Here is a 23448-nt window from a genome sequence, read left to right on the forward strand (position 1 = left end):
CCCAAAAATTCTAAAAAATCCAAAAAATTCTAAAAAAATCAAAAAAATTTCTTATAAATTAAAAATTCTAAAAAATAATAAAAAATCTAAAAAATTCTAAAAAATCCAAAAAAATTCTAAACAATCCAAAAAATTCTATAAAGGTTTTTTTAAGATTTTTTGTTTTTTTTTTATTTTTAGAGTTTTTTTAGAATATTTTGGATTTTTTATAATTTTTATGATTGTTTAGATTTTTTTCTATTTTTTAGAATTCTTTTGATTTTTGATTTTTTTTATTTTTTAGATTTTTTTGGATTTTTTAGAATTTTTATGTTTTACTGATTTTTTAGAATTTTATTGATTTTTGAGAATTTTTTTGATTTTTTATAGTTTTTTTTTTACTTTTTAGATTTTTTTTTTGATTTTTTAGAATTTTTATATTTTTTAGATTTTTCTTGAATTTTTAAGATTTTTTATATTTTTAAATTTTTTTTAGAATTTCTAGATTTTTTTGATTTTTTGGAATTTCTTTGATTTTCTAGAATTTCTAGAATTTTTTTATTTGCTATAATTTTTTTGATTTTTAGGATTTTTTTTTTTTTTACTTTTTAGAATTTTTTGAAATTTTTACAATTTTTTATAATTGTATAAAACTAAATGTCATCGAATGCATGAAAATAAAATTCACCACTCAGTTAAGGCTATTATGTCCTTTTGCACAATTAAGGGTTAAAGTTATGCTGGATCGGCTGATTTGATGGTACCAGTACGGTACCGGTATGGTTCGGTACCGGTACTCGGTACCAAATGAAGTTTATCGTGACGTACAATCCTTAAAAAGCATTGAACCTTTTTTTATTTTTTTGATTATTATTATTTTATTTTTTTTATTTATTTACCTATTTTATTTTATTTTTATTTTTTTTTAGACTATCATGCCCAAATCTATCTTGACAAAAACCCATCTTGACCTAAACTCATCCTAACCCATTTTAATAAACTCATCCTAACCCATTACCCAAACCTACCAAACCCACCCATTTTGCCACCCCTTACCAAAACTCAAGGACTTATAAAAGAATTTACTCAAGTATAAAATACACAATGTTAATTAAGGGTTAAATTCTCCCTATTATATGAAATTATCCCTGATATTTAACTTAACAAAATGAAAATAACGTACCTAGCAAGTATAAATGATGGTGCTATGTAATTATATGGTTCAAATTGAAAGTTAGTTTTATTGGTAGCTGAAAAAACATAAGTCTAAAATGAGGGGATTAGGCCAATACTCAATCGGGTGGAGAGTAATTATTTCTTCAGGAGCACTAATTCTTGGGGAAATCTGCAAAACTAACAACACCGTGAGACTCGTAATCCTTGAGTAAGTTTTTTCGGCTTAGATATGGGGTTCTCGTGAGCCTGCGGGGGTCCAGGACCATATCTTTTTTAGTATCTTTATCGGGATGTCAAGTAACATTCTTAAATACATGTCATGTAATATGAATATAATACATGTGTAGCAATACATGTGGTTTTATACATTTCGAATAGAAAAGAAAAAATATATAGGAACTGCCGAACCGGTCATACATAAATGCATTTAATAGACAATATGCAAACAGTTAAACTCCAATTGGTTCTTGGCGTGCAGCTGTGGATGCATATCGTTATCAAAATACATAGGGATTTCTTATTTTAAAAAAAATATATATATAAAGAACGTTGAAATGTTCGTCTAACACCTTCATCGATGCATCCAAGCCCACAATGTTTTATCGTTGGTAATTTTATAGTAAGTAAAAGAATGTGAATAATACTGTTTCAATGAATTAATAAAATAAATAGGTCCAACTGACACATTATCCATCTGTTTATCTTAGCTGAGCTGAGTCGCATGTTAAACTTAATCTATGAATAATAATTTTAATATGATCCATTTAAAATGCCCCACAAATCTAAATGTTGATATACACGGCATGTGCATCTTGCCTTTTCAAGCAGTTTCGATTTCGCATACCAGTTGCCGCATGCTACTAGTTGGTTGTCTTCACAACCCCACCGTCGAGTCTGCAAAGTAGAACCTCGGGTGGACGCAAGGTGGAATTTGGACCCTAACGAGTGTTCGCATAATTCCCTAGAATATTCTGTTCAAAATCATTTGGTTGATCATGGAACAGAGCATAATTCCACTCACCTAAGGGAAAAGTTTTCATTACAGTAAAACGCCTATCGAATGACAAAAAGAGGTTCCTTGAAACAAACGGACGGAAACACATCGTTTGTTTCTGCAACCCATTCGCACATCAAACAGATCGATCCAGATCAAACGTCAGAGAAAGAGAAAGAGAAAGAGAAACATCAAACATAGTTTGTTTCAAAACTAAGACCATAATCCAAACAAGAAACTCAAGATCCATAAAAATATGAGCAGAAAAGAAACTACTAGCTACATTTCAAGCCCAAAATCATTTGCAGAAAAGATAAAACAAAATGTTCAAATCCCATTCTTGATCACCACCATCCATTCATACTTCAATCAAAAGCAAGCTTCCAACAAGCAGCAGCAACACAGGGCAGCCAAACTGCACACAATCACCATTAAAAATTCTAAGTCAACCCTGTGACCTATTTAAAGAAATCACATCTGACAGTACTCAAAAACATATTAAACAATCACTTCCTGGAATTCAAAAATTGGACCAAGATTGTAAGTGGGTCAATTTTTAAAATCCAAAATTACACAAGATTTGTTGATGGGTCAAATTCTTGAAACTCAGTATTACACAAAAGTTGTGGATGGGTCAGTTCTCAAACCCAAAATTACACAAAAATTGTTGATGGGTCAATTCTTGTAACCGAAAATTACAACAATTGTTTATGGATCAATTCTTAGAATACAAAATTACACAAAAAAAATGTTAATGGGTCAATTCTTTGAAATTCAAAATCACACAAAAACTGTTGATGGGTCAAATTCATGAAATTCAAAATTCCAAAAAACTGTTGATGGGTCAATTCTTGAAATCCAAAATTACACAAAAATTATTAGATGGGTCAATTCTTGAATTCAAATCACACAAAATCGTTGATGGGTCAATTCTTGAAATTCAAAATTACACAAAACTTTTTAGATGGATCAATTCTTGAAACCCAAAATCACACAAAAACTGCTAATGGGTGAATTCTTGAAATCAAAAACTGTTAAATGGATCAAATTATTTAAATTCAAAATTCCAAAAAACTGTTGATGTGTCACTTCAAATTCGACCAAACCCACCCTAAAATCAGGCGGTTGGTGCCAAACCATCATGATCCACCCCATAATTACCCAAATCCAACAACCGATCTGAAGTCAAAATTAGTCAAAGATCACATCAATTTCCCAAAAAAAAAAACTGACCGATCCCCCCCAAATCAAGACGATCTTCAACAATTGCATGCACAAACCAACCAATTCCAAAAAAAAAAGATCAAAAAAAAACATTACCATCCCTCCATTAAACCGCTACTCTGACTTTGTTGTTGCTGTTGAGGAGGGGGTGCACCGTACTGAGGGGCGTACTGAGGGGGGTAGCCTTGTTGTGGAGGGTAGCCTTGTGGGGGGTAGCCCTGTGGAGGGTAGCCCTGTGGGGGGTAGCCTTGTGGTGGGTAGGCGTCTTTCGGGTAGGCTTCTGGTGGATAACCTGCAATGATTGATCTACATTGATTAAAACCCTAACTTTGAAATATGATCTGTTGATTGAAGGGGAAGTTAGTTACCTTGTGGAGGAGGAGCACCGACTGCGGGTGGGGGATAACTCATGGTGATGGTGGTGGTGGACCTTGTTTGTTTGATGGAATTGGAGTGTGTAAAATGCCAATGGTGGAAATGGTGGTAGTGGGGGTTTTATAAAGTGGGGTGGGGGGGTTGATGTTTGTTGGGGGAAAAGAGGATATGTAACATGATATAATATAATTATAGCCGTTCGAAACAACGTTGTATATTGCAATATATATTATAATATATAAGCGGAGTTCGGCTATAAAGTCCATTTTTTTCTTTAAATTGTATAAAGTCATAAAACACCACAATTTAGGCTATAAAACACACTCAAAACCCACAAATAACATGCTGAAGATCAATTAAACACAATATTCAAACCCTAACAGTCCATAAAAACAACAAACACACAATCGTAGAACTATAAATATAAAACATAATATGGTAATCAAGATAAAACACACTAATGTTAGTCATTCGATAATCAAAGACTTATCATCCAAAACACAGCACAAACCCATAAATATGGCATTTTAGTAATTTTACTTTATTATTTATGCGTTTTGAGTGTATTTTATGGTTGACATTATGGTGTTTTATGACTTTCTACACTTTGTAGAAAAAATGAGCTTTGTAGCCAACTTTCACCCTTATAATATAATTATATCAAATAATATTTAACTAAATAATTAGAAATACATACAAAATAACTTAAGGTTATTAAATTTGTAAAACTATTCATGAATCAAGTTTGAGTATAATGTAGAGCTTAAAACGAGTCGAGCTTTATATTTGTTAGGTTAAAAGAATCAGACTCGAGTTTATATGATTTGGCCCGTCTCGATTATCTCTCTAGGAATTGCTTCCATTTTTACGATAAATGAAAATATAAAAACATAGATATGGCAATGAAATTATACCCTTATACAATTAATAACTTGGGTTATGTCCAATTTATTCAAAAGTCACACCCTTTAATAACACAAAACACACACCCCTTCAAAAAGTTTAACCCTTTCATGTATTAAGGCAAACCCTTCCACACACCCTTTCACAATGAATTCTTTATCGTAGATGATGCAACAGTTGGTCATGTGTAAAAACCAATTCTCTTATAAACAAACCAACTTTACATAAAAATTGTCTTATACTTTTATTTATCGTCATGGCAAGACATTGGGGGAGAGGAATCTATCTCTTTTCAATATAAATGAAATCTTTCTATTTGGCGGTATTAAAAGAAATCTAGGGATAAATGTTCAAGTGTTATTATTACTTCCGGAGGATAATATGAATGCCTCAATAACCTAGTCACCTAGTGATAGGACCTGTAGTCGAGTTCGTTACATAAACTATTCTTTCAATGAATATTTCTTAATAACGTCACTGGAACATTGACCTTTGTTAATTATCAACGGTATGGCAAGCCTAAAAATATAACTCCGTTTAGGACATCGAGTGAGTATAGACTTGTATCAAAATTGTAGGATCACGTTCGGCCCTGTTTGAGTCGATCAGAGAAATTCCTATCCAAATCAAGAGGCGGAAACTAATGATTTGGTGCTATTCTAGCTGGATTCACTTTAAACTTGCTGTATTATTGATATTGAAAGCAATTACAATGTCTGACAGTACTTCGGCAACATACCGGAACAAATACACCGTAACTATGTGATATGGTTCGCTCAAGATAACCCATATATATAGATGATAGAGGTTCGCTTATACGGTCAACCAAATAAGCGAACCTGTTCACCAGCCATATGAGCGAACCTCATCAAGACCTAATAAGCGAACCTTACAAGACCATTCAAGCGAACCTGATCTACACATTGACACATGAGCGAACCTAGGTATAATCACATAAGTAAACCTATTACAATCTAGGGTTTCTAGGTTTCCGTGTCATGTCTGATCTATCTCACTCTAAGACTCAATGAAAGACGTAGTCGACAGACGTAAGTGCACCAACAGACTCCCCCTCGGATGTTGACGGAGTCTTCACAGAGTCTTCGAGTCTTCACAAAACGTCAATCTTCAGTCTTTATCTGTCTTCGATCTTCCTTTGAAGTATCTGTCATTTCAAGAATCCTCGTTCTCTTTCTTCATCGTCACCAAACTCCTCTCTCTCAACTGTTGACACGGTGTCTTCAGACTCCCCCTCTTAAACAGCTGGGATCATAGCCTGGAATTCAATTTCTACAGGTTATTAGTTCGTAACCTCGCACTTCAGCACATAATCGTCACCTGGCTCAAGTCCTGCACAATCTCTACCCAACCATAAGTTTCTTCAAAGATTAAATCTTTTCGACAATTTAAAAACTATGTTGATAAACTACAGTAACGATTTTACATTCAGGATCTTTTACTGGCTCTTATCAAATAACTTTACCAGCTTCGCATATACTCTCCCAAACCAGTTCTTCAAGTTTAGCACTTTGAATTTCGAAAATCAGCATCTCAACACCAGTTGTCGAAACTCTTTTTGACTTTTTCAAAATTTATGCTAAAACACACCAAAAATCTTTTTGGATTTTCTGAACGAAAGAAAATGCAGAAAACAAAATATTTACAGACAATATTTTTGTGAGTTTGTGCAAGAGGATCATATCAGTTATGAAACATATCACTAACACCGTTAAGCTTGATTACATTTTAAGTTCTAAACACTTTACCTAGATTGTCAGTATGTTTGTCCACTTAAATTTTCACACAGACTTCAATTGATTCGAGATACGATATTAATGTTTTAGAAACTAAAACTTAATTGTGTATCACTCCACTCGAATATACTCCTGTATCCAAATCCCAATATTCAGTCTTACAGGTGAGTATACCACAGTTGATATCTGTAAAGGGGTAATGTGCGAGGGCCGTGAGAGCTCAGGTCGATACTTCCGTATACGCAGAGAGATGACGGCTTCGACTTTAGGTGGGTCCCCTTTAGAGGATCTTTTATTACAACAGCAAAGATTATCAATTTTATTGTTTAATCAGATTGCTGAGGGCGAGCTTATGTTTCAAAGCTTTTTGCAGAAAGTATTATTCGGGGACTAGGTCAGTATTTCCATACAGCAGAAGTCCCGGAATAATACCCCAGATATCACTGAGTATAAAGACCTAGTATCTCAGAATACGGGACCTTTCAAACAAGATTTCGGGGGTTACCCATATATCCAAGAATAGTTACCCACAAATTAAGCAAGTTCGAATTTAGGTTTATATCTCGTTTCAATTTACTAAGTGTGCAAAAACCTACTGACACATCCGCAGTAAGATTGTTGATCACTTTTAGCTTTACAATTCTTTAGCATGCTGTGATAGTCCACTGATGTACTATCATTTCCTCTTTTATGCAACAAAAACTCATTTTTCAGTTTTATCATGTTTTTGGCTTTTTCAAATTTTCTGATGTTTTTGGATTTTCTAAAAATTCTTACTTTCTTACTCCCCCTAAAATTCAAATACATCTAGTAAAAATTGAAAACAAACTATACAGAACATGACAACAGATATCGAAACGCCTCAATTCTCCATCCGTTTGGCTTAAACAATCAGAACTCCCCCTCACAACAAACTATTTTCCCATAATGATTTCAAAACACTTAAGTTTGTTTTAATCAGAATGGTTTTTCTGGAAAATAAGTTTAGTTGTTTTTACCTTTTGTAAAATTGGGGCAAAATCATCACATTGTTTTACCAATCATCTGAATAATAGTTAACTCAAGTTCAATTTAATGACCTTGATTTAACCACTTGTAAGATCAACTAGTTCTCATTCTGAACCACTTATAACAACCACAAACATACAACCACTTGTAGGTGTAGCAATTAAGCTTTTCAAACCTGTTTTTCAACCAATTACCATCTTTTGGTTGAATTCTCAAGGTGCCGATTCCTACTCCTCGCTTACAAACCTGGGAGTTCCGGCAAGTCCTGTAAAAACTCAAACACAAATTAAGAAGGATGCCGATTCATGATCCACGATTACCAACTAGGGATCTCCGGCAAGTCAGGTTTTTATTCTTTGAAAAATATATCCACCCAAGCCTGACCTTCCTTGGGTGTAACAACATCTTCTTTATCTTTACTTTCAACAGGCTTGTAAATACGTCCTTTGGAAGCATAAAAATCTTTGATACTTTTGGCCTTACCGTTGACCATTTGTCCAAAGATACGTTTCACATTTTCGTTGAAAGTTTTTTCAACATCAAATTTCTTCTTGTCAGAATAAAATTGATTTGAAACTTCAACTTTTCCAACTTTCTTCATAAAATTTTCAGCACGTAAAGGTGGAAAATTTTCATCGTTCATGGTTGGAACTTTCTTTTCAACCTTTTTCTCAACACGTGGCTCCTATGATTTTATGGAAACAGATTCATCACCAGAACTATTACCTGAACCTTTCACAACCCATTTTTGATTTGACATATTATCTTTTCGTCTTGAAGCACTCTTTGAACATTCTCCTTTCTCAAAAGTTGAATTTTCAAAGCCAGTAAACTTCCGGGTTGACAGTTCAGTCTTCTCGACAATCTTCTCTTTCATTTTACCAGAGATTTCCTGTTTTGGATTGAATGTCTTTGGACAATCCTTTGCCACATGACCAACAATCTTGCACTAAAAACAAGTTCTCTTTTCAATCTTCTTCGGAACTTCATTCTTCTTTAGTTCTTCTTGCTTCTTGGCAAGGAATTCCTGATTTGTCTGCTTTCTGAATGATTGTTCTTTTTCAGCCTCTGACGTTTTCCCTGAAATAAACATAGTTTTTGGTTTATACATTTTCTCATTTTTATAGTTTTTCGGTGGGACAAAACCAAGACCTTTCTTTTTGAAATTACGATTATGGTTTGGTTTCTGTCGGAAACTATAACCACAATTGTAACCCATTTTCTTGTTGATTCTTTGTTGATCTCTTGAAGTGTATGATTTAGATTTTCCATTAAGATTTAAATCTTTTATTTTAGAAATATTAATTTCTGTTATTTTGAAAACCTTTTGAATCATTTCAAGTCTGACACTTCTTATTGGAAAACTCTCATCAGAATATAATTTGTCAGAACCTTTCAAAGTATATGCCACTTTGACCGATTCATCATTCAAATTAGATTTCGAAAGTAAAAACTCTTTATCATAAACCCGTTTGTCCTTTTTATTTGTCAGCTTTGACGTATTTGACCCAGACTTTGACTCGGGTTTGGACTCCCGTTTTGACTCCTCACTGTCATCTTTATCTAACACCTGATCGATCACACTTTTTATCAACTTTGACTCATGATCAGTGTCTGATGACGTATACATGAGATCAATACTTTCTGGCAAGTTATCTGACGGCCCAGACTCCCATTGTAAATTGATAGCCTTATTGACTCTTTCGGAATTTGGATTTCGAGGTGAATATCCATTTTCGACTGGGGGCGGACATCTGTTATAGACCACACTTGATTTCTTACCAGAAGTCTTCATCTTTTCTTCATCTTTTGTCACAGATTTCTCTTCTTCAGACGTCTTCACTTCTTCAAACGTCTTCAAATTCTCCACAACCGGGTAAATCCTGTCAACAACAAAAGAAGAACATGAGTAACTTTCTAATAACTTTTTAACTTTCTCAGTTTCTATCTTTTGTGTTGCTAGTTCCAACTCCAAATCAGCACATTTCTTTATGTGAGAATTTGCATCATCAAGCTGTCTCAGATACGCTATCTTCAAAGTATTCATTGCCACAACTTGTTCACCATCTGAATCCGTATATTTGTTGATTTCTCTCTTCATTGTATCATAGGATTCTTTCAATCTGTTTATATTGTGCAACAACTCATTGTTCTGCTTGATAAGAGAATCACAATTCATGCACTTTTCTTGAACTTCAACTGGTTCAGCATCAACTTTTACTTCAAATTCAGGAACCTCTTTGACTGTCCTGTTAGGTTGTAAGAATTCAGCTCTTCTCTTTTTCTCAGCTTTAGCTTCAGCTTTTAATCTCTCTTCCTCTTCTTCCTCTTCTTCAAGCTTTCTTCGTCTTGCTTCAGCAGCTTCCATGACTTTTCTGCACATTTCAAATGATAAGCATTAGCATAGAAAGCATGAGTATTGAAAAGATTGTTGGACATCTCTTTGGACATAAATTCTTGATCTGGGCAAAAATCATCCCAATTGAAACCTTCAGCCAATTTTTCATCATCTTGTTCTGCAAAATACACCTTGCTTTCTTTTGGAAGATACTTTTCCCAGGTAAAATTATCATATTTGCCCAGACTAACTACACATGCTCTTTTTGAATTATCAACCACATCTCTCCCATGAGCCGTTTGTGCCTGATTCTGTGCTGGTGGTGTGATTTTATGATAAATTGCCTTCTTGTGATAATTGTTGTTTCTGAAGGGTTCTGGGCTCCGGTAGCTTCACGATTTTTGCACTCCCTCTTGAAATGCCCCTTCTCCCTGCAACGAAAACACATAACTTTAGATTTATCAAAACCCAAAGTTGAAACGTTTGCATCACGAAAATCATCTCAGCCTGTAATTTATTTAAACTTTTCAGCACGTCTCATCACACTAGCCATGCACCACTTTATGTCCATTAATTCCATTTCTTCAGCATCAATTTGATCGTAATCCTCTTTCGTGAGCATTGATTACCGATCTTTCCTGCCACAAAACAACTATATGACTCCAAAATCATCCCCAACAAAGACATTTGATTTTTAGCAATCTCTTCAGTGTACTCTTGATCATTTTCAAGACTAAGAACAATGTTACACTGAAGCTTTTTCCCATTCTTTGTTACAGAAACGTTTGGATCGAATGATGAAAATCTTGTGCTGCTTGATCCTTGGGATGGCTTCTTCTCAGGAGAATCTTTGACACTGTAAGCAGTTTCGATCTTTGGAGAATAATTTGTTGATCCAGTAGCACCACTCTTGTAGTACAAACTGATATCCTGTTCTCCATCATAATTCTTCATCCTGGCAATCTTTCTCTGCTCCATCTCTTGAGCTTCCAGATGCTTGATAAAATCTCCCAATATCATAGCATTGTAGTCTTTTCTGTTAGATTTCAGCATCATCAAGAATGTTCCCCATGTTTCATGTGGAAGCGCATCTGCAAGTTTTTCAATCAATTCATCAGTGTCTTTCTTAACTCCAAGTTTTGACATGTTTCTCACCAAGTTACAATATCTATCAATTATCTGCTTGGTACTTTCATTTTTCAATCCCCGGAATAAGTCAAATTCTTTCTTCATGAGAGACATCTTATTCTTGAGCATATCATCACTTCCCGTAAACTTTGCTTCCAATTCTGTCCAAATTGAATATGCAGTTCCATCATGTTGAAGCAGTATCAAGATATCTTCTTTTATCGCTTGCTGAAGCAAACTCACCATCAATTTCTCATCTCGATATTTCTTTTTATCTACAGTACTCATCTCTCTAAGTGTTAACGGAGTACCATTCACAACATTGTTCTTTGTGGGCTTAACATATGGCTCTTCAGTGTGTTCCCACGCATCTAGATGATAAGCCTCGACCCAGTTAGCAAACCGTTCAGACCACACATTATAGTCATCAATATCCATGAGTTTTGGTGGTTTTTGAGATGTTCCCGTTTCATTTTCAATCAAAGCACTTTGAGTCACTGACATCGGTGTTGCAAAAGCGTTATAAAATTCAGTGTCCATTGTTCAATTTGTTCAAAATTCACAAAAATCCAAGCTTAGGCAAAAATGATCTCAAAAGCGAAACCAATAAAGTGTTCACATGAGCGAATCTTCAATGTCACTAAAGTGGATCTTCACTTGTTACAATAAGCGGACCAGATAAACTGACTAGATGAGCGGACCAATGAATTCACCAGATAAGCGAACCAATGAGTTCACCAGATAAGCGGACCAATGAGGTAACTTGGAGCGGACCTATAAGGTATCTTTGAGCGAACCTGTCTTTGGAGCGAATCAGTCTATGGAGCGAACCTATGTGGTGATTTGGAGCGAACCAACCAAATTCTTTGGAACGAATCTGATTTGGAGCGGACCTATGTGATGATTTGGAGTGAACCTGTCCTGTAATCTCAAGCGGACCACTTGCTGATGTCACTTTTTGAACGAGTATGTATGAACGAACCCTCTAAAAATCTACTTTCTAGGTTGATTTTAGATCTGAAAACTTCAAGGGTTTACTAGTTCATGATTCCGAGTGAAGTGTGTGATTTTGAGCCGGTTTTACCGTGAAAAATTTTGAAAAAGTGAAGAAAGTGTAGAAAAATAGATGAAATGCAGCTAAAATGGCAAGAACTCCTCCTCCTGAGCTCTGATACCGCTTGTAGGATCGCGTTCGGCCCTGTTTGAGTCGATCAGAGAAATTCCTATCCAAATCAAGAGGCGGAAACTAATGATTTGGTGCTATTCTAGTTGGATTCACTTTAAACTTGCTGTATTATTGATATTGAAAGCAATTACAATGTCTGACAGCATTTCGGCAGCATACCGGAACAAATACACCGTAACTATATGATATGGTTCGCTCAAGATAACCCCTATATATAGATGATAGAGGTTCGCTTATACGGTCAACCAAATAAGCGAACCTGTTCACCAGCCATATGAGCGAACCTCATCAAGACCTAATAAGCGAACCTTACAAGACCATTCAAGCGAACCTGATCTACACATTGACACATGAGCGAACCTAGGTATAATCACATAAGTAAACCTATTACAATCTAGGGTTTCTAGGTTTCCGTGTCATGTCTGATCTATCTCACTCTAAGACTCAATGAAAGACGTAGTCGACAGACGTAAGTGCACCAACAAAAATTAGTATGAAGATATTATATCCTTAAACGCGTTTGTTACATAGGTCTAATAACATTAAAAGTGTTTTCAAAGCATGGAAATAAACCGGTTTTCAAATATCAGATTAACTTATTATTTACCTTTTTTATTATTATAATATAAAATAATAATTTATTGTAAAGAAATCCTTTTTTAAAGAATAAGAAGTTGTTGTCACATTAACATTAAATGAAATTGTTTATTATAAGTAGAATTGTTACTAATAACTAACTATATATTTTAGATAAGTCAAAATTAAATAATTAATATCTAAGTAAACAATAAAATATTTATTAGTATTAAGTTGTTAAGGAATTTTTTATTGTTTTGTATTAATTAATTAAATAATTAATAATAATAATAAATGTGAATTGAAGGAGAAAATGACATATGGTTTTAAGTAGGCTTTTGTTTAGTATGAGAATGCAATGTGGCATTATCTATACCTTTTTATTAGTATTAGATATAACAAAAAGCAACTAAACATTGCGTTTAACAGCCGTAACTGCTCAAATATAATGCAATGTAAAATATTACATAATACTATTAACTTAGGCTAAGGATATATTATTATCTATATATAACAAAAAGCAACTAAACATTGCGTTTAACAGTCGTAACTGCTCAAATATAATGCAATGTAAAATATTACGTAATACTATTCACTTAGGCTAAGGATAATGCTAATATTTAATAAAACGGTGTCATAATATTTAATAAATTGTCAATTAGAATATCTTTTATCCACTCAAACGGTGGTAACCGTAAACCAGCGAACGGTGTGTTAGAAAAACGCAACTTTCCGCTCACAAACTTTTTTTTTGAACAAAAATTTTCCACTCACAAACTAAATATTTTTTTTAATGTACCCTTTGTTTTTAATAAATTGTCAATTGTCAATGTCAATTAAAATATCTTTTATCCACTCAATTGTCAAAAATCCTGCGTTTTCAAACACTTGGAAGATTTGACGGCTACCGTCAAATTAATCCATTAGTTATGTGTGACATCGAAGTCAGTCCACATAAGTAATGTTCATCATCAAAGGTAACACTTTTGAAAATTTTTTGTTCTTGATTATATGTGTTTATGTTTGATTTTACAGACGAGTCAGATCAAATATAATACGTTTTCGTTTAAAGAAACCATTTTTACGTGCATATCTTTATGTACGTTTTTGTATAAATTCAAGTTGTTCTACGTTTCGGCGTATATATAAATTTATAATGTTTTCACTTTGCATTTTTGTCTAAAGTGTACAAAACACCATTAAAGCATTAAGTACAATCGCATTAAGCCTACTTATGTTACAAATTAATAGTTATACTTTTTGTCCAAATTGTATCAAAAACACCATTCATAAAGTACAATCACATCAAGCCTATCTATGTTACAAATTAATAGTTATATAATATAATATAATATAATATAATATAATATAATATAATATAATATAATATAATATAATATAATATAATATAATATAATATAATATAATATAATATAATATAATATAATATAATATAATATAATATAATATAATATAATATAATATAATATAATATAATATAATATAATATAATATAATATAATATAATATAATATAATATAATATAATATAATATAATATAATATAATATAATCTAATCTTCCTATACTAAATGAAAATCTTTTTGTACACGTGTCACTCTCTGGTGCCTCCTCCCTTTTAATAATAGTATTACATATTAATTTTATACACAAAATATAATATAATATTAATTAATATAGTTAGAGATAAACGTCTAAATTCAAATTTAATTAATAATTATCTATAACAAATATAAATGTATCAAATAATATAATAAGTATAATATTATTTAATATAGTTAGAGATCAAACGTATACTTTCAAATTTAATCAGTAGTAAATTACTTTTTAAGTCCCTATGTTTTATTGGTTTTAACCACTTAAATCTAAAATCAAAAAGTTTAACACCTTGAGTCTCTAACCGCTCATTCACACCCTCTGTAAACATTCAAAAAACCTTTTGTAAGGTTGAGTTCTCCAAGTTCTCAAAACTCGTAGAAGTTTTCATTTTACCCTAACCATATATATATTTGTTAAGATAAAATATATTATTTGAATATAAACAATCGTTATTAATAAAGTATCAAATCATATGTACAAGTAACGAAAATATAACTGTTCTTTTATTTTACTAATTTATCTAAATAAATCATTCATTAATAAGGATTATATACAAGTTTATAATTTACATTTTTTGTCATTAAACCCGTGTAATACACGGGGTTGTAAACTAGTTATATAATAAAATGTAATATAATAATGTGTTTTTGTTTGTTTTTTTGTGTAATTTAATCTATTTTGGTTTAGGCTTTTCAGATGCATAAATGATTAAAATAATCCAACAAGTATTCATCTTCAATGTGGTTTTTGACTTTTTTTTTATAAGGAACCTTAAAACATGACGTACTTAGTGACGTTTCCGACATAAAATAAGGGGTGGCTTCTATTCCAACAAGATAAATAAACGAAGTTACTTTAAAAAAGAGGTTGAAAACCACAAATTCTCGTTATAATACAAAAGAATAAATCATATAACTCTCTAAACGTGTTTAACTAGTAAAAAATACACATCAAATTAATGAGATTAAAAAATATTAGGGTAAATTACACTTTTTGTCATTTATGTTTGTATTAGATTGTAATAAATGACCTTTAACTTCAATAATTACAGTCACAATCCTTTATTTTGGAAAACTCATTGCACCCTAGGTCCTTTAGCATAAACCAGGTTAAAATTTTCAGTTAAGTATAGCATGTGCAAAGCACATAAGGGTATAAGGGTATGTTAGTAATTTTAGTATTATATATAAAATATCTTTTTATTTCTTCAAAACCATCAAATTGCTCATCTTCAAAACCGCAAACACTTGAACCAAATTACTCATCATCATCTCCACCTGCAAACCATCAAATCCACTTTGGAAACCAAAACTTGTTTAGTCGGATTAATTGCTATACCACAATCAACAGACGTCTGCAACACAAAAACAAAACAAGTCCGTAATCTGTACACAATCACCTCACAAAACCACATTCAAAATCAAACAACTAACCTGCACAGACGGTGACGTCAGCCCTAGGATTCGAATCTCAGCACTAACATCACCAATGATCCATAACTCAACCCGGTCGTTAACCAAAGCATCTTTCACCAGATCTGCAGCATCAGTCTGCATCAAATTGACTCGATATACGGTCACAGTTGTCTGAACCTAGCGTACACTGTGTGCGGGTTGGAAAAAACCGGGTACGGAGCCCCGACCTAACAGAAAACCGCAGTACATGATGTTGAATGTAGATGTGGTGTACTTGATTCCGACTGTGTTGTCGTTTTTGGCGGTGAAGAGTAATCGTACGGTTAGAGAGAGAGGGGCGGTGGTGGCGACCAGAGCGGCGAGGTTGATGTATTCGACGACAACTTGTTGAAGCTTGAATTGAAGTTTTTTAGGTTGATGATAAGGGTTTGGGTTGTGTATGATTTGTGGAAAACTGAAAATGAAAGAAATAAGAAGAAATAAAAAAGATATATAGTAAAATTACTAACATACCCTCATCTGTCTTGCACATGTCATAGTTAACTGAAAATTTTAATCTGGTTTGTGTTAAAGGACCTATGGTGAAATGGATTTTCCAAACAAAAGACTGTGACTGTAATTATTGAAGTTAAATGTCATCCATTACAATCTAATACAAACATAAAGAATGAAAAGTGTAATTTACCCAAAATATTATCATAGTGATAATTTATGAGTTGTTTTATACCTCTTAGTCATTAAAGAAAAATATGAATCTACAATCCTTTTGTTCATGTGTCCACATATTTGAATCTACTTTATTGATCATCATCAAGCATTCAGGCTATAGTGATACACGACTCCAGCTCACGCAATATTTACAATATCGAGCATATACTTTATATTTATTAGTGTTTGATACTCTTTTTGTTTTACATACTTTATATTCATAGATTTTCATCATCAAAAAATCCCATATACTATATTCCAAGTAATGTGTAACCTTCATAAGACAATTTAAGGTATCCAATGTTTTGTAACTGGCAACAACCATAGTTACAAAACATAAGTGTGTTTTTCAACCAATCAACCAACTTCAATTCATCTTACATATCCTGTTAGCAAACCACATAAAATAGCTTCCAACATATCCTTGTTAATCAGTTCTGTTTAAACATAATGAAAAACATGTAAATAATACCTGATATACTAAACAGGCTAGCAGAGAATCCAGACAGAGATGCCTGATACACCAAACAACCATTTAGTTTGACATAATTGTCAACTTGATCTGGGTCCTCCTTCGGGTGTAAAGTTATGATGGTGATAATCGAATCAAAGGGGAATTCAGATGGAGAGAGAGGGGCGATTTTGATGTTATGATTAATGTCAAACATTTTAGCTCTCTAGTTATCTCCTTATATATACATCCAAAAGGAAACCTAATTAGTTAATAAGGGTAATATTGTCTATCAACAATTACCAACTAATTATATAATAGGTTATAATATATTTTGATCTATATAATATAAATGATTATATGACTACAAGATTAAATATTACAGTAATAATATATTTAATCTTACAATTCTTCTTAATCTTCTTACCTCTAAACATTACAATCCAGTTAAATATTCTTGAATGTGTGTTACCAACTATACCAATTCATTTTGATCAATTGTTAATCCTAAGAGATACCACAAGAGTCGACAACACCTTGAAATCTTTCGACGTTCTATGGTTTAAAAATAACATTGAATGAATATGGTACTTTGAATGGACATAATAACTTTGAATTAACATGATATTTTAAATTAATATGTATACTATTAGTTTTAAACATTATTTTACAACTACATATCTAGTTATGTGTCTATCAAAAACTTGAGTTCCTTGTGAAGTCGCATTCACGGTCTTTTGATATATATATATAGCCTTATTCCACAACAAGCAGTTGTATTTATAAGGAAGTGATATGGACATAGAGTACAATGTCATGACTCAACATAATGATAAAATTTGAAGGTTTTGGTATATTTGTACTAAACTTGGTTTTCGATAAAATAGTAGAACTATAAATATATGATGGCCAAGTTGTTATGAATTAAAGATGCATATGGGCGTTACTACGTTACTTATGTAGATGTCATCATACACTTATACGACATTCTCAACAATTGTTGTGTATACTTCTTATATTTGCAATTATCTGTGTTGGATTGCGATGTTTGATAAATAATTAAATTTAAATCTAATACCTTATGTAACAATTATGTAAAACAAAAAAAAATAGTATTACCATTAGACAATATAGTGATTACATATGAATTTACATAAAAAATAACGTCAATAAACAATTATTATTTTTGTCATATTTCTTTATCACAATATTAAATGAAGTAATGTCGATTGACTATCATTACGTTGACTATGTATTCATTATCAAGGGGGTTATGACGTTTCGTTACCACCGGTAATATAAATGAGTGTGTGAGTCACGTGATATATGTGCAATAATTAAATGGAAGATAAAATATGATTTATAATAAAATGGAAGATAAAATACGATTTGATAATAATGTTATTAATTGTTAGGGTGAGACGAGAGAACTCTCATAATTAAATCTCTAAAAATGATAAACCATGTATTTTTTTATGTATTACATAGAAAATGAATTTAAATATACAATGTATATCTCTTCAACTAAATTGCTAACATATATATTGCAACTTTTGAGATTAATGAAAACGTCTTTAGATTATAGTGTAGGATGTGAAACAATGGGTAACCAAATGGGAGTATGGGACTCTTTTAGAATGAACCATATCATTTCCAAAGTTATTAGAAACAATAATTTTGTTGGAATTATTTAATTCTATTTTTTGATATGCATGATGCGTAGTGTGTGTACGTAACGCAGTAGTGGTTGAAAATGTAAGTGGTGGCGGTGGTTATTTTCCATTTTTGAGGATTGAGACTTAAACCTAGGATGATCCGTCTATGGAGTAAATAACAAATGAGGAAATTAAATTAATAATATTATAGTACTAGTCTCAGTTACCAATGCCAAATGGAGTACAATCGTGACAGAATTCAAAGTACTTTTCCACAAGAAATTCTTTAATTTGTCATGTATAAGAAGTAGGCGATTTCGTAAAAAATTAGATAAAATTACATGAATTGATACTCCTTTAAATCTTTTTTATGTATATGGTCTCAATTCTTTCCTTTTTTTTTTTTTACGGCTAGATCACCCGGTTATGTATTTGGCCTTTGATCACCTATGTCACGACTAGGATCCCGCGATTGACAAATTTTTGTCAGTTTGAACCGGTGCCACAGTTTGCCCCCCGCAAGATTTGACCCTGAGACCTCTCAGGCAGGAACCCTAAATAAGTGGGTAAACCTTCCCACCTCCCCCAAACCAATTGGTCTACGGATCATTGACGGTCAGTTCTTTCCTAATTTATCTTTTTGATCCTTGGTACATCTTGCAACACCCGCAAACATTTTTAAAACTTTATTCAAACAATGATAAATACAACACTTCTTTCACACAAGCCTGTGAGAAGTGGAGCGTGAAGGGTGGTGTAGGGCCTCCACAAAGCCGGGCGGGTTAGGTGGTCTACGTGGCGCTCTCTAGTTGGTCTCCCAAATACTAGCTGTTGAACCACTATATTTTAATCTATACTATATAATAAAAGAAACCATTTTTGGGACACTTGTCATCATATTAGAGTATCTCTTATAGATAATTATTATTTTAATTTAATTTTTTTTAATTAATTATAGATAACCATCCTATTAAATATTATTTAATTTAATATTTTATGGATAATTATTATTTAGTTTAATCTTCTTCTCAGTTATAATATTATTTAGAGAAAATCACGATTTGGCCCCTATAGTTATATCACTTTTACCCTTTTAGCTCAAAAAAGAATTTTTTTAACATCTGAGCCCCCAACGTCTTCTTTTCTAACCCTTTTGGCCCCTAACACTAACCACATCCATTAAATGTTAGGGGCCACAATGGTTAAAAAAAGACGTTAGTGGCCAAAAATGTTAGAAAAAAAAGACGTTGGGGGCTTAAATGTTAAAAAAATCTTTAGAGAAAATTACGATTTTGCCCTGTAGTTATATCACTTTTACCCTTTTAGCCTAAAAAAGAATTTTTTAACATCTGAGCCCCCAACGTCTTCTTTTCTAACCCCTTTTGGCCCCTAACACTAACCTCATCCATTAAATGTTAGGGGCCAAAAGGGTTAAAAAAAGACGTTAGGGGCCAAAAAGGTTAGAAAAAAAGACGTTGGGGCTTAGATGTTAAAAAAAAATTTAGAGAAAATTACGATTTTGGCCACTGTAGTTATATCACTTTTACCCTTTTAGCCCAATTTTTTTTAACATCTAATCCCCCCAACGTCTTCTTTTCTAACCCTTTTGGCCCCTAACACTAACCCCATCCATTAAATGCTAGGGGCCAAAAGGGTTAAAAAAAAAGACGTTATGGGCCAAAAAGGTTAGAAAAAAATTCGTACAATACACGAGGTTTTTTAAGGATATATATTTTTTATTATTTAGTACAGAAAGTTACATTTATTCAAACCGTGTAATACACATATTTTTAAAGATGTAATTTTTTTATTATTTGGTATATAAAATTACATTTATTCAACCCCTGTAATAAATGAGGTTTTTTAAAGATGTATTATTTTATTATTTGGTAAACAATATTACATTTATTCAACTCGTGTAATACACGTGCTTTTAAAGATATAACTTTTTTATTTTGTATATAAAATTACATTTATTCAACCTGTACAATATTGTTCTTATAGACATAACTTTTTTATTATTTAATATATAAAATTATATTTATTCAACTTGTGCAATAAAAAAAGTTTTTAAAGATATATTGTTTTATTATTTAGTATATAAAATTTATTTATTCAACCCGTGTAATACACGGGGTTATAACCTAGTATATATATATATTCCAAGAAACCCTTATATATTAACATTCAAAATCTATTTCTTCATACACATACAACCTATCCTATTTCTTTCACTCTCAATTTATCAATCACTAAAAACGCAATTCTCAAATGCATCATCTTCATCGTCCTCTTCACTTCACAAGTTTGTTTTATTATCATCTTCGTCTGACGAGGACGAGACAGCAGAGCTAATAATACCATTTGTTCAATGTATACTTGAAGATGAAGGGAGTTCACAATCCAAACGAAGAAAATATATAATACGCGATTGGCTCGCCACACATGAATCATTGATGAGTGATTATTTTTCAGCCAACCCAGCATATGATGATAGGAGTTTTAGGCGGCATTTTCGTATGAACAAAGGTTTAGTTTTAAGAATAGCAAATGATTTACGAAATAAATATGAATATTTCCAACAAAAGCTCGATGCGCGTGGTAGTTTGGGATATAGCACGTTGCAAAAAGTCACGGCCGCGATTAGAAAATTGGCTTTATGGCACTATTTCCGGCATAATAGATGACTATTTAAAAATGTCGGAATGAGTGACGAGGGAAAATCTTCATTATTTTTGTGAGTATGTCATTCAACTATACTTAAAAAAATATTTGAGAAAACCTACGTTTTTAGACATACAACAAATTTTGGAGGCTCATGAAGGTCGACTCGGTTTCCCGGGATGGTGGGAAGTATAGATTGTATAAAATGGGAGTGAGAAGTTTGTCCAACTGCGTGGCATTGCCAACATACGAGTGGATATCATTAAAAATCGGCTATGATGCTTGAAACGGTTGCATCACAAGAACTTTGGTTTTAGCATACATTCTTTGGTTTGGCCGCTTCAAATAACGATTTAAATATTCTTAATCAATCATCCATTTTCAACGATTATATAAACGATGCTGGACCGAAGGCTTCTTTTTTATAAACGGGGTGGAGTACAAATACGGTTATTATCAAACGAATGGAATTTATTGTGGATATAGTGTATTTGTAAAATCATTTATTCGGGGTACAACTTTAGATAAAAAAGAGAACAAAATTTAATGAGCTCAAATTATAACACAAAAAGACATCGAGCGGGCTTTTGGTATTTTGCAGAAAAGATGGCGCATTTGAGCATGCCGCGTAGGATTATGAAAAAAATTAGAGTTAGAAATGTGATGTACGCATGCATTATTTTACACAACATAATTTTTGACGATGTGGGACACACAATTTACGAGTACTATGGGGAGGAAACGCAACCAAATAACGAAGACATCAGTGAAGCAAGGGAATTAAATGAACGTGAAATTTATAGCAAACAAACACATCACAACCTTCAAGCGGATTTGGTTGAACACATTTAGAGACTTTCACGAAACAATGACGATGACGAGAATGATAATTAGAATATATATAATTTTTGTTTTTTTTTATTTTATATTTATCTTTTTTAGTGGAGTTGTTGTTTATTGGTTTAATTAATATAAATTTTTATGTTTAATTAAATTGATTGGTTTAGATTTTAAAACAAAGTTTAAAATCAAAACAAAAAACACCCAAAATGCCACCTTCTGCGCCCCTTCTCATCCTGAGTTTTTTTTGGGCTTGAAGGGAAAATCCCCTTCTAGTCACGTAGCAATCACCGTGTCGCTTCATGTATCTTCACTCCGAGTAGTTTAACAATCAACTTTTACAAAAAAAAGTATGAAAAAACAACCCACCCCTAACCACCCCCAATTAACCATTTGTAGTCACAAAAAACATCAAAAACCACCATGTGATGAGTCGTTTGTAACTTTGTAAGGAATACGTCCTTGGCACCACATCATTCATTAGTAGACTTATTAACTCATAAGTACAAATGGTTTTGAAGTGGAAGGGCGTTTAAAGTTTCTATGAAATTACCACAGAATTATTAATTTGCCCTAATTATTGAATAAAAACTTAAAAACAAAATTAATCTCTCTCCCCACACCTTGTCTTTTCTGAGCCTCTTCTTTGATGACCCCTCCCTCTACTATCACCTCTTAAACTACATGGAGTCATGAAAGAAAAGGCAGAACCCCCATCCTACCAATGCAGGCGTCACGTATACCATGTGCTTTTTGCCCTCCACATAAAAAAAGACATGGGGGTTGTATTAGGGGCATGAAGGGGCTTTAAAAAAAACAAGGGGGTAGTGTTGGGAGCGTGGAGGGTCTTTGCCCTCCCCTCTTAATGCCCCACACCATATAGTCTTAGTAGATGTAGAAGACATTTTAAATCGATGGCAATTGATTAAAATCTAAGGCATTATGTTAAGCTAAATCAAACAAAGATTCGACATCCCATACAACTTGGTTCGGAAAATGACATCCAGAGATTAATGTCATACACATTATCCTTGAATAGCACTTTGAAAGTCTACGAAAATGTTGGCAATTCAGTCAACCAGAGACAACACACTAGGATCTTCGACAAATACCCACAGTAGTGTGTCTTGTGAACTTCACCCAACTGACTAACTAATTGGACATCAAGTTGGATGGCATCATCAACTCAACGGATTTGGTCGAGTTGATCAACTTTATTTCATCAAAAAACAAGCTCTTGACGTATCATATTAATAAATAACTGTAACACCCCGTGTTTCGAAAGTCAAAGTCAAAGTCAAGATTGAAGTCAAAGGAAGAAAAGATTGCTAATTGCGACCTGTCACTCTTTGCTCAATTCCTGTTTTGACTTCTTTGACTCGTAGATAGTCTATTTTATGCGTTACGTTTGTTGTATTATGTGGAGTATTTATTAATAATCGAGGTTTATTCACT

At 32.7% G+C, this 23448-nt stretch overlaps 1 protein-coding gene and 1 pseudogene across 1 annotated transcript; both read right to left on the minus strand.

Moving 5' to 3' along the window:
* Nucleotides 1-2336: 2336 nt before the first annotated feature.
* On the minus strand, nt 2337-3949 carry LOC110929448 (cysteine-rich and transmembrane domain-containing protein WIH2). The gene is made up of 3 exons (XM_022172608.2): nt 3742-3949; nt 3470-3665; nt 2337-2564 (listed from the first exon to the last, which is right to left on the minus strand). The coding sequence occupies exons 1-3, from the start codon at nt 3782-3784 to the stop codon at nt 2519-2521; spliced, it is 285 nt and encodes a 94-aa protein (XP_022028300.1). The 5' UTR covers nt 3785-3949; the 3' UTR covers nt 2337-2518.
* An 11510-nt stretch (nt 3950-15459) lies between these two features.
* Nucleotides 15460-16413, minus strand: LOC110931881 (annotated as a pseudogene).
* Between the last annotated feature and the right edge of the window lie 7035 nt (nt 16414-23448).

The sequence above is a fragment of the Helianthus annuus genome, chromosome 3 (assembly GCF_002127325.2).
Source record: "Helianthus annuus cultivar XRQ/B chromosome 3, HanXRQr2.0-SUNRISE, whole genome shotgun sequence".
NCBI lineage: Eukaryota > Viridiplantae > Streptophyta > Magnoliopsida > Asterales > Asteraceae > Helianthus > Helianthus annuus.